Source organism: Bos mutus, chromosome 5 (genome assembly GCF_027580195.1).
Source record: "Bos mutus isolate GX-2022 chromosome 5, NWIPB_WYAK_1.1, whole genome shotgun sequence".
Taxonomy (NCBI): domain Eukaryota; kingdom Metazoa; phylum Chordata; class Mammalia; order Artiodactyla; family Bovidae; genus Bos; species Bos mutus.
Window position 1 is genome coordinate 85740670 of NC_091621.1, and position 17239 is coordinate 85757908.

The 17239-nt window shown below is 38.1% G+C and overlaps 1 protein-coding gene across 3 annotated transcripts in view; it reads left to right on the forward strand.

Annotated features, from left to right (window-relative positions):
- SLCO1C1 (solute carrier organic anion transporter family member 1C1) overlaps positions 1-17239 on the forward strand; it is a 72780-nt gene that overhangs the window by 11880 nt on the left and 43661 nt on the right. For all 3 annotated transcript variants that reach the window (XM_070370046.1, XM_070370047.1, XM_070370048.1), the window contains exons 3-4: positions 7291-7423; positions 15488-15612. In XM_070370046.1, coding sequence (XP_070226147.1) covers positions 7291-7423; positions 15488-15612 — 258 coding nt within the window. The remainder of the gene's footprint in view (positions 1-7290; positions 7424-15487; positions 15613-17239) is intronic.

Below are 17239 nucleotides of genomic sequence, written 5' to 3' on the forward strand. Positions count from 1 at the left end.
CCACCTCTTCTTAATATCTTCTGCTTCTGTTAGGTCCATACTATTTCTGTCCTTTATCGAGCTCATCTTTGCATGAAATGTTCCTTTGGTATCTCTGATTTTCTTGAAGAGATCCCTAGTCTTTCCCATTCTGTTGTTTTCCTCTATTTCTTTGCATTGATCGCTGAAGAAGGCTTTCTTATCTCTTCTTGCTATTCTTTGGAACTCTGCATTCAGATGTTTATATCTTTCCTTTTCTTCTTTGCTTTTCGCTTCTCTTCTTTTCACAGCTATTTGTAAGGCCTCCCCAGACAGCCATTTTGCTTTTTTGCATTTCTTTTCTATGGGAATGGTCTTGATCCCTGTCTCCTCTGGTTACTAGTTCCCTCTAAAAGCAGGCTTTCTTAAAAAATATAAATAAATAAACAGAGTGCCCTGGAATATTTCAAATGGTTCCCTTTTCCCTCCCCATGCTGGAAGCACAAAAAATTTATTATTTGATATCACTGTGAAACCTAATTGAGCTCTTGAAGTAAAGCTCACAAAAGTGTGGGGGCCCTTAATCACTGGATCCTTCTGGAATTTTCATCCCTCAGAATTGTCAATGCTGAGCCTCTAGTCAGGTAGAGTTCAGGTTTTTCTTACCATAGAACTTGTTCCCAGGGAGATTTATTGTTGTGGATTTCTTTTCCAGCTGGCCACAATTCTTTGCATTTGCCTGTTGGTCTCTCCAATTATGAGGGTAGCAGCTTAACCTATGATCCCACCTCTCTGACAGATCTAAGAAAATCTGTTGATTTTTCAGCTTTTTACTTAGTGTTAGGATGAAGAGGATTCTTCTAGTTTCTTATATGCTGGATCAAAGGAGGCATTCTTAAAATAGAATTTTAAAAAATTCCAAGCCAGGTAGCAACCTCTTTGTCCAGTCATCACTAATTCAATATATACTTACCCCAGGTATTTGAAATATACTCTTTATCACATAAAAACTTATATCTGTTGATCCCTAACTCTATACAAAACTGTCCTCTTGATTATAGTTTTATAACTAGCTCTGCAATTAGGTAGGAAAATTTCCAACTTTTCTATCAAAATTTTTTCTTGGTTGTACTCAGAATAGTATTCTGAAGTATCCCAATTTGGTTTGGTTGAAATCACATAGAATTTATATATCAAATCAGGTAACTGACATTTTATGTTAGTGAGTCTTTCATCCAAGAACATGGTATATAGCTCCACTTGGTTAAGTCTTTTTATAGCTTTCAATATTATATTTACAAACTATAAATATACTACTTATTTTCTGCTATATTTGTTCCTACATTTTTAAAATTTATATTTGCCCTTGTGAAAAGAATTTTTGTTACATTTCTTATTTAGTAATTCTTAGGGTACTGGAAGAGTATTAACGTCTAGTGTTATAAGTATACAGCAATCTTGTTGAATTTGTTAATTTTAATTGATTGTCTATAGATGCTGTAGAGGTTCCTGAACAATTGTATTGTCTAAAACAGAAGGTAATTTTATATCATTCTTTCCCATTATTAGATATATTATTTCTTGTCTTGTGTTATTGCACTGGCCTCAGTACTATGTTGAATAGAAGCAGTGACAATGGGCTTCCTTGTCTTACATCTTACCTTAATGAAAATACTTTTAAAATTTCATTTCCTCTCCACTTTCACTTTCATCAAGAGCTTTTAGTTCCTCTTCACTTTCTGCCATAGGGTGGTGTCATCTGCATATCTGAGGTTATTGATATTTCTCCCGGCAATCTTGATTCCAGCTTGTGTTTCTTCCAGTCCAAGCGTTTCTCATGCTGATTTTCTTGAAGAGATCCCTAGTCTTTCCCATTCTGTTGTTTTCCTCTATTTCTTTGCATTGATCGCTGAAGAAGGCTTTTTATCTCTTCTTGCTATTCTTTGGAACTCTGCATTCAGATGTTTATATCTTTCCTTTTCTTCTTTGCTTTTTCGCTTCTCTTCTTTTCACAGCTATTTGTAAGGCCTCCCCAGACAGCCATTTTGCTTTTTGCATTTCTTTCTATGGAATGGTCTTGATCCCTGTCTCCTCTGGTTACTAGTTCCCTCTAAAAGCAGGCTTTCTTAAAAAATATAAATAAATAAACAGAGTGCCTGAATATTTCAAATGGTTCCTTTTCCTCCCCATGCTGGAAGCACAAAAATTTATTATTTGATATCACTGTGAAACCTAATTGAGCTCTTGAAGTAAAGCTCACAAAAGTGTGGGGCTTTTAATCACTGGATCCTTCTGAATTTTCATCCTCAGAATTGTCAATGCTGAGCCTCTAGTCAGGTAGAGTTCAGGTTTTTCTTACCATAGAACTTGTTCCCAGGGAGATTTATTGTTGTGGATTTCTTTTCCAGCTGGCCACAATTCTTTGCATTTGCCTGTTGGTCTCTCCAATTATGAGGGTAGCAGCTTAACCTATGATCCCACCTCTCTGACAGATCTAAGAAAATCTGTTGATTTTTCAGCTTTTTACTTAGTGTTAGGATGAAGAGGATTCTTCTAGTTTCTTATATGCTGGATCAAAGGAGGCATTCTTAAAATAGAATTTTAAAAAATTCCAAGCCAGGTAGCAACCTCTTTGTCCAGTCATCACTAATTCAATATATACTTATCCCAGGTATTTGAAATATACTCTTTATCACATAAAAACTTATATCTGTTGATCCCTAACTCTATACAAAACTGTCCTCTTGATTATAGTTTTATAACTAGCTCTGCAATTAGGTAGGAAAATTTCCAACTTTTCTATCAAAATTTTTTCTTGGTTGTACTCAGAATAGTATTCTGAAGTATCCCATTTTGGTTTGGTTGAAATCACATAGAATTTATATATCAAATCAGGTAACTGACATTTTATGTTAGTGAGTCTTTCATCCAAGAACATGGTATATAGCTCCACTTGGTTAAGTCTTTTTATAGCTTTCAATATTATATTTACAAACTATAAATATACTACTTATTTTCTGCTATATTTGTTCCTACATTTTTAAAATTTATGTTGCCCTTGTGAAAAGAATTTTTGTTACATTTCTTATTTAGTAATTCTTAGGGTACTGGAAGAGTATTAACGTCTAGTGTTATAAGTATACAGCAATCTTGTTGAATTTGTTAATTTTAATTGATTGTCTATAGATGCTGTAGAGGTTCCTGAACAATTGTATTGTCTAAAACAGAAGGTAATTTTATATCATTCTTTCCCATTATTAGATATATTATTTCTTGTCTTGTGTTATTGCACTGGCCTCAGTACTATGTTGAATAGAAGCAGTGACAATGGGCTTCCTTGTCTTACATCTTACCTTAATGAAAATACTTTTAAAATTTCACCATTAAACAATCTACGAGCTGTGCAGTTTTGATACACTTTAAAAACTAATTTGCCCAAATTTTTCTCATCACAAATGGTTAATTATATTAAGTGCTTTTATATGTCTGATCCCCTGGAATAGGAAATGGCAACCCACTCCAGTATTTTTGCCTGGAGAATCCCATGGATGCAGGAGCCTGGTGGGCTACAATTCAGGGGGTCACAAAGAGTTGGACATGACTGAAGTGACTGAGCACAATACAACCATGGAATTTTTCTCCTTCCATTATTTTATATACAGCTTTAATTAATAGATTTGTTTCTTATTTGGTGGTACCCTTCCACTCCTGGGCTTCCCTTGTGACTCAGATGGTAAAGCATCTGCCAGCAATGCAGGATACCTGGGTTAGATTCCTGGGTCTGGAAGATCCCCTGGAGAAGGAAATGGCAACCCACTCCAGTACTCTTGCCTAGAAAATTCCATAGATGGAGGAGCCTGGTAGGTGACAGTCCATGGGATCGCAAAGAGTCAGACACGACTGAGCAACTTCACTCACTTCCACTCCTTGAATAAACTGCATTTGGTCTCTTTCACTGTCTTCATCTAGTTTGAATTCAATTCAGTTCAGTTCAGTTGCTCAGTCATGTCCAACTCTTTGCAACCCCATGAATCGCAGTACACCAGGCCTCCCTGTCTATCACCAACTCCCGGAGTTCACTCAGACTCATGTCCATCGAGTCGGTGATGCCATCCAGCCATTTCATCCTCTGTCGTCCCCTTCTCCTCCTGCCCCCAATCCCTCCCAGCATCAGAGTCTTTTCCAGTGAGTCAACTCTTCGTATGAGGTGGCCAAAGTATTGGAGTTTCAGCTTTATCATCAGTCCTTCCAATGAACACCCAGGACTGATCTCCTTTAGGATGGACTGGTTGGACCTCCTTGCAGTGGGTCCCTCCTTGCAAGGTACTCTCAAGAGTCTTCTCCAACACAACAATTCAAAAGCATCAATTTTTCAGCGCTCAGTTTTCTTCACAGTCCAACTCTTACATACATACATGACCACTGGAAAAACCATAGCCTTGACTAGACAAACCTTTGTTGGCAAAGTAATGTCTCTGCTTTTGAATATGTTATCTAGGTTGGTCATAACTTTCCTTCCAATAATTTCATGGCTGCAATCACCATCTGCGGTGATTTTAGAACCCCCAAAATAAAGTCTGACACTGTTTCCCCTGTTTCTCCATCTATTTCCCATGAAGTGATGGGACCAGATGCCATGATCTTAGTTTTCTGAATGTTGAGCTTTAAGCCAACTTTTTCACTCTCCTGTTTCACTTTCATCAAGAGACCCTTTAGTTCTTCTTCACGTTCTGCCATAAGGGTGGTGTCGTCTGCATATCTGAGGTTATTGATATTTCTCCCGGCAATCTTGATTCCAGCCTGTGCTTCCTCCAGCCCAGCGTTTCTCATGATGTACTCTGCATATAAGTTAAATAAGCAGGGTGACAATATACAGCCTTGACATACTCCTTTTCCTATTTGGAACCAGTCTGTTGTTCCATGTTCAGTTCTAACTGTTGCTTCCTAGTTTGGATTACAAGGTTGTATTAGTCTTACAGGCATGAGTTGGGTAGCTTTCTTTTCTATTATTTGAAGTACTGTGTTTGGGGAAAGAGAGGAAGAGAGAAAGCGGGAAAATCTAGCGCTCGAAAATTTGATAAAAACATATTTGTAAACCTCTCTGGACCTGTTGTTTTTTCAGAAGTCAGTAATGGTAGATATGAAAGAATTTTGATATCCAATTTGAGTTTTTAAAGATTATACATTACCATTTATTTTCTAAGTCTATCTTGTGAGAACTCAGAAAGGTTACTAAATAAAGGAAGCAAAACCTGCAGATATTACAGAAGTTCAAATGGTATTTTGTAGTGTCTGGGACACCCACTTATGTAACACAGAAACAGCCTGTAAACATGAGTCCTTTATTGTGACGTATTGGTGATATGGGAATTTGGGAAAGAGGTAATGGCAGTGATGGGGGGCAGATTACCTATAAACTAAAAGGTTTTGATTTAGTTTTGTTTATTTACTGTGACACATTAGCAAAATTACAGACATAATTATCTATATATATATATATTACAACATTTCTTCTACTGAATACTTAAATATTAAATAAGAGATTTCATACAGAATTAAGCTTTTTTTATATGAAACCTAGAAAGAGCTCAGTTCTTCCTGGTGAAGAAGCCTGAAGCCACTGTAGCCAGGAGCAAGCTACTTTTTTCACTATCATTATTATTCTCAAAACGATAAAAATTGCTGCTGTTTTTGCACTTAACTAAAGCTGGCAATGTGAATAGACAGTAGTAAATTAAATGATTGCTTACAGATGTGAGGAAACTCACTCATTCTGGAAAATTGAAAACATCGACAACTTCAAACCTAGGCCACCCAACAGACTCCACAATCAATTGCTAGAGAAATGCTAAGTTTTACTTTGTCTAGCACCACAATCTTAAAAAAATAAATACTCCAAATGTAAATAGCTAAAACATTAAAGTCCCTTGAAATCTAAGACCCTAAGCAATGTTTATCAAAGCATGTTCCAGGAATTATCCCCATCAACACATTTGAATGAATAGTAAAAATGCAGATTTCTTGGCCTGCATCCCCTCCCCCTCCATGAAATCAGAAACTGTTGAGAGCAGCCAAGATTCTGCATTTTAATGTTTCTGTGAATATTTACCTTGCCACTCCTTTCCAGTAATTTTTGTACACAGCAAGGCATGAGAAAATCTTGCCTAAAGCATGTTTAATCAGTTAATCACCATCATCAACTACTTCACTGGAGATATTTTAGAAAGCCTTAAGTCCTACCTTCAAAAAACTTTATTCTTTATTTTTTAAAAGAGATGGTTATATCTTACAGAGACTATTTCATAAAATTTGTATTCTGAGCATACATTGAGATAATTATATAAATATAACTGATGTATTTATGAAGCTATGTGGAATAATTTTTTATTTCTATTTTGAACCTTTTATTTTTGTAAAAAGTATGTAAGCAAGAAGGCTTCCCAGGTTGTGTAGTGGTAAAGAATCTGTCTGCCAAAGTTGGAGATGCAAGAGGTGCCGGCTTAATCCCTGGGTCAGGAAGATCTCCTGGAATAGGAAATGGCAACCCACTTCAGGATTCTTGCCTGAAAAATTCGATAAACAGAGGGGCCTGGTGGGCTACAGTCCATGGAGTCTGAAAGAGTTGGACACAACTGAGCATTTCATAATTTTATTTCATTTAAAGTGAAATGATTGTGTTTATTTTTTCTTTGGGGAATATCAGCTAAAGCAAGACTATATGATGTATGTTTCAAGAGCAATGGGAAACCAAGAGAGGTTTTAATAGAAAATGTTAACAAATGAAGAAAGAGTCATAAAGTTTACTTCAAAATTACCAAGGAAAATTTAAGAGTGCAGCTATAGGAAGCCTTCTACAATTTGATTTAATGACAAAACATTTTAAAAGGACAAATAATTAAGGTGGATGAAAACAAGGTAGAATGGCTAGTTATTAAAGTATTCTATGGTTAGTTATTTGGAGAAGGCAATGGCAACCCACTCCAGTGTTCTTGCCTGGAGAATCTCAGGGATGGGGTAGCCTGGTGGGCCGCCGTCTATGGGGTTGCACAGAGTCAGACACGACTGAAGCGACTTAGCAGCAGCAGCGGCATGGTTAGTTATTAAAGTATTCTTCAATCATGTCAAGTAATGAATCTCAGGATTGTTTCAACAGTCATCTCAGATTAAAGGAAAGACAGACAAATGATGGGGAAGATGGTGGGAGATGGTTTAGTCAAAACAAACATTGCCCAACTTGCCATAGACATTCATTCATTCAGTTATGGTCCTTTGGTTACGCTGATGACTTTCTAAGTTCTCTAATTTATGAACATTTTATTCTTTTCCCCAAAGGGAATCTCTTAGTTATAGCATTTGTTAGCTACTTTGGAGCCAAGCTTCACAGGCCAAAAATAATCGGAGCTGGGTGCCTGATCATGGGAGTTGGAACATTGCTCATTGCAATGCCTCAGTTCTTCATGGAGCAGTAAGTCTAATGCAAACATCTTTTTCTTGCGTTAACCAACAACTGTATTGTCTCTCTTTTAATGAATACAATTAATTATTTAAATCTGAGAAAATAATTCCTGGCCATTACAATAACCATGATAGTTTGTATATGATAACCATGATAATTTACATCTTATTTTATTACATGAACTTTGGGCAAAATTTCAAAATGCTTACAATTTTACTTATGATTTAATAAACTGTAAAAAAATGTCTTTCAATATACCACTGTGTATGGATGTCAACATTATTTAAGGGAAATTTTCACAAACATGCCTTCATTCAAATGATTTAATACAGCTGTGGAGGCAAAGTTCTAAGTAAAGAAAAAGTAATAAGCGTCAAATGAGTGTTGAATGGGTAATAAATGAATGCTACAGACAATATGCTGGATCATGGTAAAATTGACTGGTAGATCATTGACTGAGGGATACATTACCAACTGAAATAATTACTCAATATTCAAATATTATCTCACAGAACTTTCTCAACAGAAGTGGAGTGTTTGTATTCTGTAAACCTGAAGTGTCCTGTTGATACTTTTGTTAGTAATTTTATTAGTACTTGCATACAACTTTAGTAGTTCCAAAGATTTCATCATATCATTTCATCTTCATGACAACCCATGAAGCAGGAGAGCACAGTTTATCCGTTTTTTCTTAGTTTAAAGCTAAGGACCATACCTAGAAAGTCTGGTGACCTTCTCAAGTTTAGGTGTCTTGTAATTTACAGAACTGGATCCTTAAAACAGGCATTCTGATATCTTCTTCATACATATACATATTGCCTCTCTTCTCTGTGGTTGCCCATTGCCTAATGAGCCAAGAGACAAGCAAGAGGTTTTAAAGCAAGAGAATATTTTAGGAAATTATGTATCAGATAAATTTGTGATGACTGCCCACTCTAGACCACCATACCATGACATTTCAAAGCTGGAGAGATTTACAAATGATCTGTGTGTGTGCTAAGTTCCTTCAGCTGTGTCTGAATCTTTGTCACTCTACAGACTAGCTTTCCAGGGTCCTCTGCCCATAAGATTCTCTAGGCAAGAATACTGGAGTGGGTTGTCATGACCTCCTCCAGGAGATCTTCCTGATCCAGGGACTGAACCCTTGTGTCTCACATCTCCTGCCTTGGCAGGCAGGTTCTTTACCACTAGTGTCACCTGAGAAGCCCACAAATGATCTGGTCCAAACTTTTTCTTGGATTCCCAGGTCACTTATATAAATGTAGTCTGATTTTGACATCTATATCCGATCTATAAAGACAGCTCACAGAATCCTTTGTGTAGAATCTTTCCTACCTATTTGGATGGTTTCTGTGATCCCTTTGTCTTTGCATGGCTTCAAGATTTATGCCTACTCTTTAGACACATATCTGACCTTCTTTCCCCAGGGCAGAAATGTCCTTAGGTCACTGAGATTCTACAAAGGTATTATATGCAGCCAGTAGGTAAGGAGGAGGCAAAGGAGAAGGCTGAGGAAATAGTCTGTAATCCCCCTAACCCCTGCTTGACCCATTTCTGTGTTATCTATTCTAGTTATTGAGCCTCCATACAGCAATTTGCTCAGAGGAGGGAAAAAAAAGAGTCCCACTAAAATATTAAAACATTTGAAAGCAGTTACAGAAACTAGACAAATCCTTGACCCTTGACCTAACTCATTCTGAAGGGCATCAGTAGCTCAGAAGAAATGTGACCTTGGGCATATTACCTAGCCTTCCTAGACCTCAGTTTATGCACCTTAAAATACATATTATAGGTAATAAAACAATAGTTAGCTTGTAATATTGTTGAAGATATTCAGTGAGATGACACAGGTAAAATGCTTACCAAGTTTCCTAACATAGCTAACAGCTGTGTCATTCTTGTTGTGTATTGTTATCAATCCTCCTTAGATAATTAAGCCACCTGGTTTTAACCAGAGATGGAAATGATTTATCTTAAAGGTGTTGCATTCAGATTAGGAATAGTGTCGCTTCAGTTCAGTTCAGTTCAGTCACTCAGTTGTGTCCAGCTCTTTGCGACCCCATGAAACGCAGCACGCCAGGCCTCCCTGTCCATCACCAACTCCAGGAGTCTACCCAAACCCATGTCCATTGTGTCGGTGATGCCATCCAACCATCTCATCCTCTGTTGTACCCTTCTCCTCTTGCCCTCAATCTTTCCCAGCATCAGGGTCTTTTCAAATGAGTCAGCTCTTCACATCAAGTGGCCAAAGTATTGAAGTTTCAGCTTCAACATCAGTCCCTCCAATGAACACCCAGGACTGATCTCCTTTAAGATGAACTGGTTGGATCTCCTTGCTGTCCAAGGGACTCTCAAGAGTCTTCTCCAACACCACAGTTCAAGCATCAATTCTTCGGCACTCAGCTTTCTTTATGGTCCAACTCTCACATCCATACATGACTACTGGAAAAACCATAGCCTTGACTAGACGGACCTTTGTTGACAAAGTAATGTCTCTGCTTTTAATATGCTGTCTAGTTTGGTCATAACTTCCCTTCCAAGGAGTAAGAGTCTTTTAATTTCATGGCTGCAATCACCATCTGCAGTGATTTTGGAGCCCAGAAAAATAAAGTCAGCCACTGTGTCCACTGTTTCCCCATCTATTTGCCATGAAGTGATGGGACCAGATGCCATGATCTTAGTTTTCTGAATGTTGAACTTTAAGCCAACTTTTTTGCTCTCCTCTTTCACTTTCATTAAGAGGCTCTTTAGTTCTTCACGTTCTGCCAGAAGGGTGGTGTCATCTGCATATCTGAGTTTATTGATATTTCTCCCGGCAATCTTGATTTCAGCTTGTGCTTCCTCCAGCCCAGCGTTTCTCATGATGTACTCTGCATGTAAGTTAAATAAGCAGGGTGACAATATACAGCCTTGACGTACTCATTTTCCTATTTGGAACCAGTCCATTGTTCCATGTCTGGCCCTAATTGTTGCTTCTTGACCTGCATACAGATTTCGCAGGAGGCAGGTCAGGTGGTCTGGTATTCCCATCTCTTTCAGAATTTTCCACAGTTTATTGTGATCTACACAGTCAAAGGCTTTGGCATAGTCAATAAAGCAGAAATAGATGTTTTTCTGGAACTCTCTTGCTTTTTCGATGATCTAGTGGATGTTGGCAATTTGATCTCTGGTTCCTCTGCCTTTTCTAAAACCAGGTTGAACAATCTGGAAGTTCATGGTTCACATATTGCTGAAGCCTGGCTTGGAGAATTTTGAGCATTACTTTACTAGCGTGTGAGATGAGTGCAATTGTGCAGTAGTTTGAGCATTCTTTGGCATTGCCTTTTTTTGGGATTGGAATGAAAACTGACATTTTCCAGTCCTGTGGCCACTGCTGAGTGTCACTTCAAGTTAATAACAAATATACTAATACAAGAAAATCAGAAGGAGAAGTATATCTAAGAAGCCAATCAGGCTCGTGCTTAAAAAATAAAGATGGATTCTTATCAACCACCTTTATATGTTGAAAGATACATTTGTTCATTTATTATTTAGTGTCTGCCAATTGCCTGGTGGGTTCTTCTGGTGGTTCACATGGTACCATGACAGACAATGGAGAAAAATCAGAAAGAAAACAAAAACAACCCCCCCCCAAACACACACACACAATTCTTTCCCTCATGAACATTACTTTCTATGGAGGATTATTATAATAATTTATTTTCAACTTTTCACAGCATTAGTCAAATTGGACACTTGCTCAAAATGTTAATTTTTGTTCCTTCAATGATGACTATACTCTGCTTTGCAGAAATTCCCTTGATGGCAATAAAACATAATATTAATTATAGATATCAATTATTAAGGGCCTACTCCCAACAGACTATGTTCAGTTTTATGTGTGTTAGCTTATCTGACTCATGAATTTGATAAATATATATTGATCACTGTTCCAGGTAACAGGAATAGAGTAGCAACAAAAACCTCTGCTGTCATGGATCTATTTAGAAAGAGATAGAGAGTAAACAGACAGATAAATAATGACATATGCTGGAAATGTTAAGTGCCATAGAGAAAAATAACCCAGGGAAGACACATAAGAGTATGTGAGGGGTTGCAGTTTAAAGCAGCGTTGTCAGGGGATGATTTACCAAGATGATGACTTTTCAGAAAGGCTGAAAGAGATGAGTGCCACACAGACATCTGGGGAAGAAGATTCCAGGCTAGATGAACAGTGAATGTTTCTATAGCAGGAGGATGGAGTCAGGCATGATGTTTGCTACAGGGATGAGCAAGAGGAAAGTGGAGTAGTGGTGGGGGGGTGGGTGGTATAGAAGGAGACTTCAAGTTGATTCTCAAACCGTGACGGACATTTAAATTGCCTGAAGCTCTTGGTAAAATGTAGATTCTGAGTCATTAGCTCTGGGTGAGTGGTTGAAATTCAGCTGGGGCTACACCTCTACAGACCTCACGACACAGGTAGTAAGTCATCAATTATTGCAAGGACCATACCTTCTCAGAATGGGATGAGAAGCCAGGCGAGAGATTTGAGCAGAATGACACAATCTGACATATTTTTTAAAGATCTAGTGCCTACTGCTCAGGAAAATAACTTTGGTGGGGCCAATGTGAGAGCAAAGGGACTATTTAGGAGCCACTCTGCAACTTCATGAATCGGAATCAAGAGCGTGTCAGTGGGGGTTGAAGCTAGGACAGAACTAAAATCCCAGATTTAAAAGATTTTAAACCTGTATGCAGGTAGGAAACAACAGTTAGAACTGGACATGGAACAACAGACTGGTTCCAAATAGGAAAAGGAGTACATCAAGGCTGTATATTGTCATCCTGCTTATTTAACTTATATGCAGAGTACATCATGAGAAACTCTGGGATGGAGGAAGCACAAGCTGAAATTAAGATTGCTGGGAGAAATATCAATAACCAAAGATATGCAGATGACACCACCCTTATGGCAGAAAGTGAAGAACTAAAGAGCTTCTTGATGAAAGTGAAAGAGGAGAGTCAAAAATTGACTTAAAGTTCAACATTCAGAAAACTAAGATCATGGCATCTTAGTTTTCTGAATGTTAGATCCGGTCCCATCACTTCATGGCAAATAGATGGGGAAACAGTGGAAACAGTGGCTGACTTTATTTTTCTGGGCTCCAAAATCACTGCAGATGGTGACTGCAGTCATGAAATTAAAAGACACTTACTCCTTGGAAGGAAAGTTATGACCAACCTAGACAGCGTATTAAAAAGCAGAGCCATCATTTTGCCAACAAAGACCCATACAGTCAAAGCTATGGTTTTTCAGTAGTCATGTATGGATGTGAGAGTTGGACTATAAAGAGGGCTGAGCACAGAAGAATTGATGCTTTTGAACTGTGGTATTGGAGAAGACTCTTGAGAGTCCCTTGGACTGCAAGGAGATCCAAATAGTCCATCCTAGGGGAAATCAGTCCTGGGTGTTCATTGGAAGGACTGATGTTAAAGCTGAAACTTCAGTATTTTGGCCACCTGATGCGAAGACCTGACTCATTTGAAAGACTCTGATGTTGTGAAAGATTGAAGGCAGGAGGAGAAGGGGACAACAGAGGATGAGATGGTTAGGTGGCATCACCGACTCAATGGACATGAGTTTGGGTAAACTCCGGGAGTTAGTGATGTACAGGGAGGCCTGGCGTGCTGTGTTTCATGGGGTCGCAATGAGTTGGACACAACTGAGTGACTGAACTGTACTGAACTGAATACCACTGGCCCCCTGTTCAAACACTTCTTTGTTTCCTTATACAATAGAGCCTAAATAAGCACAGACCACATCTATAGCCCCCATCTTATAACTAAGAAAACTGAAATTTGAAAAGGTTGGCATTATAGTATTTAGTGACAAAAGTGGCACTTACATAAAATTCTATTTATTCACGATCTAAATAATTTTAGATGCAGCACTTGCCTTCTGATAGATTAAACAGAAAGCTCAAATAACTAAAAACTTTCAAATTACTACCTAATTGCTATTAATAGTCATTTTAAGAGCATTTAGGTTTTATATTGGGTTAGTCAAAAAGTCCACTAGGGTTTTTCCATAACCATCTCACGGAAAATCTAAAATGAACTTTTGGTCAACCCAATAATAATCCCTGGTATCTCTGGAATTCTATTAAAGAAAGAAAATTATATTTACCATGATTTTAATGCTAAATCTTCTCCTCTGTAGCTAATAATCTTTAAAATTTTTTCTCATTAAGTAGTTCTTTTTTTTTTAATTTTTCTAAGGTTTATTATAAAAATATTCAGACATATAAAAAAGAACTTAAAAGAAGTGCACAGGAACATCCATACACCCAACACCTCAGATGTTACTTATCTTTGTAACTTAGGAAACCTATTTTGGTCAAGGATTCATTTGATACTATGAACCTCTTCCCTTAAATACATATATACAAAAATATTTTTATTTTTCCAATGGGATTCATAGACCCATTGACGTGTAGGTTATGCACCACTGATATGCGCTGTATGCTTAGTCACTCAGTCATATCCAACTTTTTGTGACCCCATGGACTGTAGCCCACCAGGCTTCTCTGTCCACGGGATTCTCCAGGCAAGAATACTGGAGTGGATTGCCACGCCCGCCTCTAGCAGATTTTCCAAACCCAGGGATCGAACCAAGGTCTCCCGCATTGCAGATGGATTCTTTACCATCTGAACCACCAGGGAAGCCCTGATATAAGCTAAGCCATTTACCAATCTGAATATGTTAACAAGTCAATACATCTTGACCTTATTGTGTTAAATAGCTTTAAACTATTATTATTTTAAACATTACTATGATGATTAGCCTTTAGTCACATAATGCCTGAACAAAATGAGAATCAAGGTGATGTGATTCCTTTCATAAGTTACCTTTGCCCTCAACGGTGCTTGTGGAGCAGAAAAATTGACTTCTGAAGGGTGATCTGAGAAGGAGTATGGTGCTATGACAAACCTAGATAGCATATGAAAAAGCAGAGACATCACTTTGCCAACAAAGGCCCATATAGTCAAAGCTATGGGCCTTTTCTGTAGTCATGTATGGATGTAAGAGTTGGACCACAAGGAAGGCTGAGCGCCGAGGAATTGATGCTTCTGAATTGTGGTGCTGGAGAAGACTCTTGAGAGTCCCTTGGACTGTAAGAAGATCAAACCAGTCAATCCTAAAGGAAATCAACCCTGGATATTCACTGGAAGGACTGATGCTGAAGTTGAAGCTCCAGTACTTTGTCCATCTAATGAGAAGAGCTGACTCACTGGAAAAGACTCTGATGCTGGGAAAGTTTGAAGGCAAAGGAGGAGAGGGTGGTAGAGGATGAGATGGTCAGATAGCATCACTGAGTCAATGGACATGAAGTTGAGCAAACTCCAGGAGACAGTGAAGGATAGGAAAGCATAGCATGCTACAGTCCATGGGATTGCAAAGAGTTGGACACAACTTAGCAACTGAACAAAAGCAACAATGGTGCTGGGGAGCTGTAGATGGAATGATCACAGTCCTACCATCTGGCATTGGCTCCTCAATCCAGCTGCCACAGTAACCTTATAAACAGAGAACATTAGAAATAACTTAGAGCCAGATTAATAAAATGGAGAATAGGATACTGTCTGGATAAGGGGTTCAAAAAGCCCAAGTATCATTCTCAGTTCTCTAGAATCAACATTCAGGTGTTCTACTAAATTTACAACTCCAAGTACAGTGTATCAATAGACATAATTGTTAAATTATTGTTTTCAGAGATAAGCATGATGTTATGGAATGTTTGGTATTTTTTCACCAACAGAGTAGGTGATTTATAGTTATTATTTTATATTAAAATGAGCCTCTCTAAATTATTATTTTATTGTGTTTCATGACACTGGGCAGTTGATATAGTGTAATATATGTGAAGCAGATATTCTAGCAGTCTCTTCAGAAAAATGTACTGTTAACTGCTGGTTTGATTTAGTGATATAGATTCAGAGAGAGCTGTAGATTCAAACAGGTGTCCTAGTGAGTCAAGTAGTATATTTATAATATTTTTCGTATGATGCTAAGCAAATGTTCTTTTTATGCAGCTACAAATATGAAAGGTATTCTCCTGTCTCCAATTCCACTCTCAGCATCTCTCCATGTCTCCTGGATTCAAACAATTCGTTACCAATTCCAGTTGCAGAAAAATCACAATCCAAAATAAATAATGGTAAGATGATTATTTTTTACTTAAGTAAACAAGTTCTTTTTAAAGTCTCTATAGATGATTTAGCATATGGTATATGACTTTTGCTGTCAAAAGCTTTACTACTTAAATTGAGATATTATAGTGCCATTTAAAAAATCATAGAATATAAAGCTGAAGCTCCAATACTTTGGCCCCCTGATGTGAAGAGTCAACTCATTGGAAAAGACCCTGATGCTAAGGAAAAATTGAGGGCAGGAGAAAGGTGGTTGGATGGCACCATCAACTCAATGGACATGAGTTTGAGCAAACCCTGGGAGATAGTGAAGGCCAGGGAAGACTGGTATGCTGCAATTCATAGCATCGCAAAAAATTAGACACAACTTAGTGACTGAACAACAAAAACAAAAGCAGTATATGATGAGATCTTAAGAAAATACTCAGAAAATCAAATATTATGGAAAGATGGTGCATTAATTGCTGGTGACTGGGAAAGTTTACAGCAGTTCTAAATAATGTGTACTGTGAAACAAGGTAAAACAAGTTTAACATGTACAAATCTCATATAAAGTAAATTTATTTTCTCCCCAAATACAGTTTAATTTTTGTGTTCAGCCCCTTTTCATCAAAATGGCAAATACGTGATGTCAATTTGTCCCTAATCTCTACCCACATTCCCAGGGGTAGCTTACATTCTAAGGAGCTTACATAATGGTAAAGGGGGAAATTGTGGGAGGGGAGGTCTTGATGTTATCAGTCCTCTGTCAGCCTAAATATTTAAAATCCTTCTGGCCACAGTGTTTGTTCATGCACGTCATCTTGGGGTCATCTTATGTCCACATTCATGTCCTTTATAGCATAGCAGCTCCCTTTGACACAAAAGTGACCATCATGGAAACGTGAAAATAATTCTACTTTCCACACAAGATAGGATTCGGGGAATTTTGTTAGCATATCCAGAGTTCCACGTGGCTGACCCACATTACACAGCAAGGCTATGTGTGGGCCATGCTTGGGAGCATGGGAACCATCTCTTCTGTGTTATTCTAGGCACTGGAAGCCCTATGAAGAGGCAGGGGCAAGGATGCTTAACAATACTGTATTTTGTCCTTGGGATCTTGCTACCTCCCTGGCTCTACCTGGCCATGTAGCACGGTTTTCCTCATTCATCAAGTCCATGAATCTACCCACAGGTCGTTGCCATGTCTCTGGAATCCTGCACTGGTAGACACTCAAATCCTCTCTCCCCACAGACTTTCAGTATCAATAGGCTCAACCCTTCCTCTCCACTACCCTCATCTCTCTCCTACTCCTAGGCTGCGGTCCACTTCTATAGAGGCAGTGTGGAAGCCCTTCTTTTATATACTTGCTATCCATCTAAATCTTTAATCTACACCATGAAACCTTTTCACTCCCCTGACATCCTCATTGATGCTTTCTTTTGAGATGTCCTTTTCCTGGCCAATGACCCTGACTCTGAATGAGTCAGACTCAGAGAGGCCTGACTCTGAATGAAAGCAAGGATAGCAGAATTAAAAGAAATACTGAAATATGAGGAGAAAAATGGGGGTGGTCATATACATGTAAAAGGTTTATCCTATCCTGCTGTATGAAAAGAAGGCATTCTAGAAGAAAAGGAAAGCATGAAAGA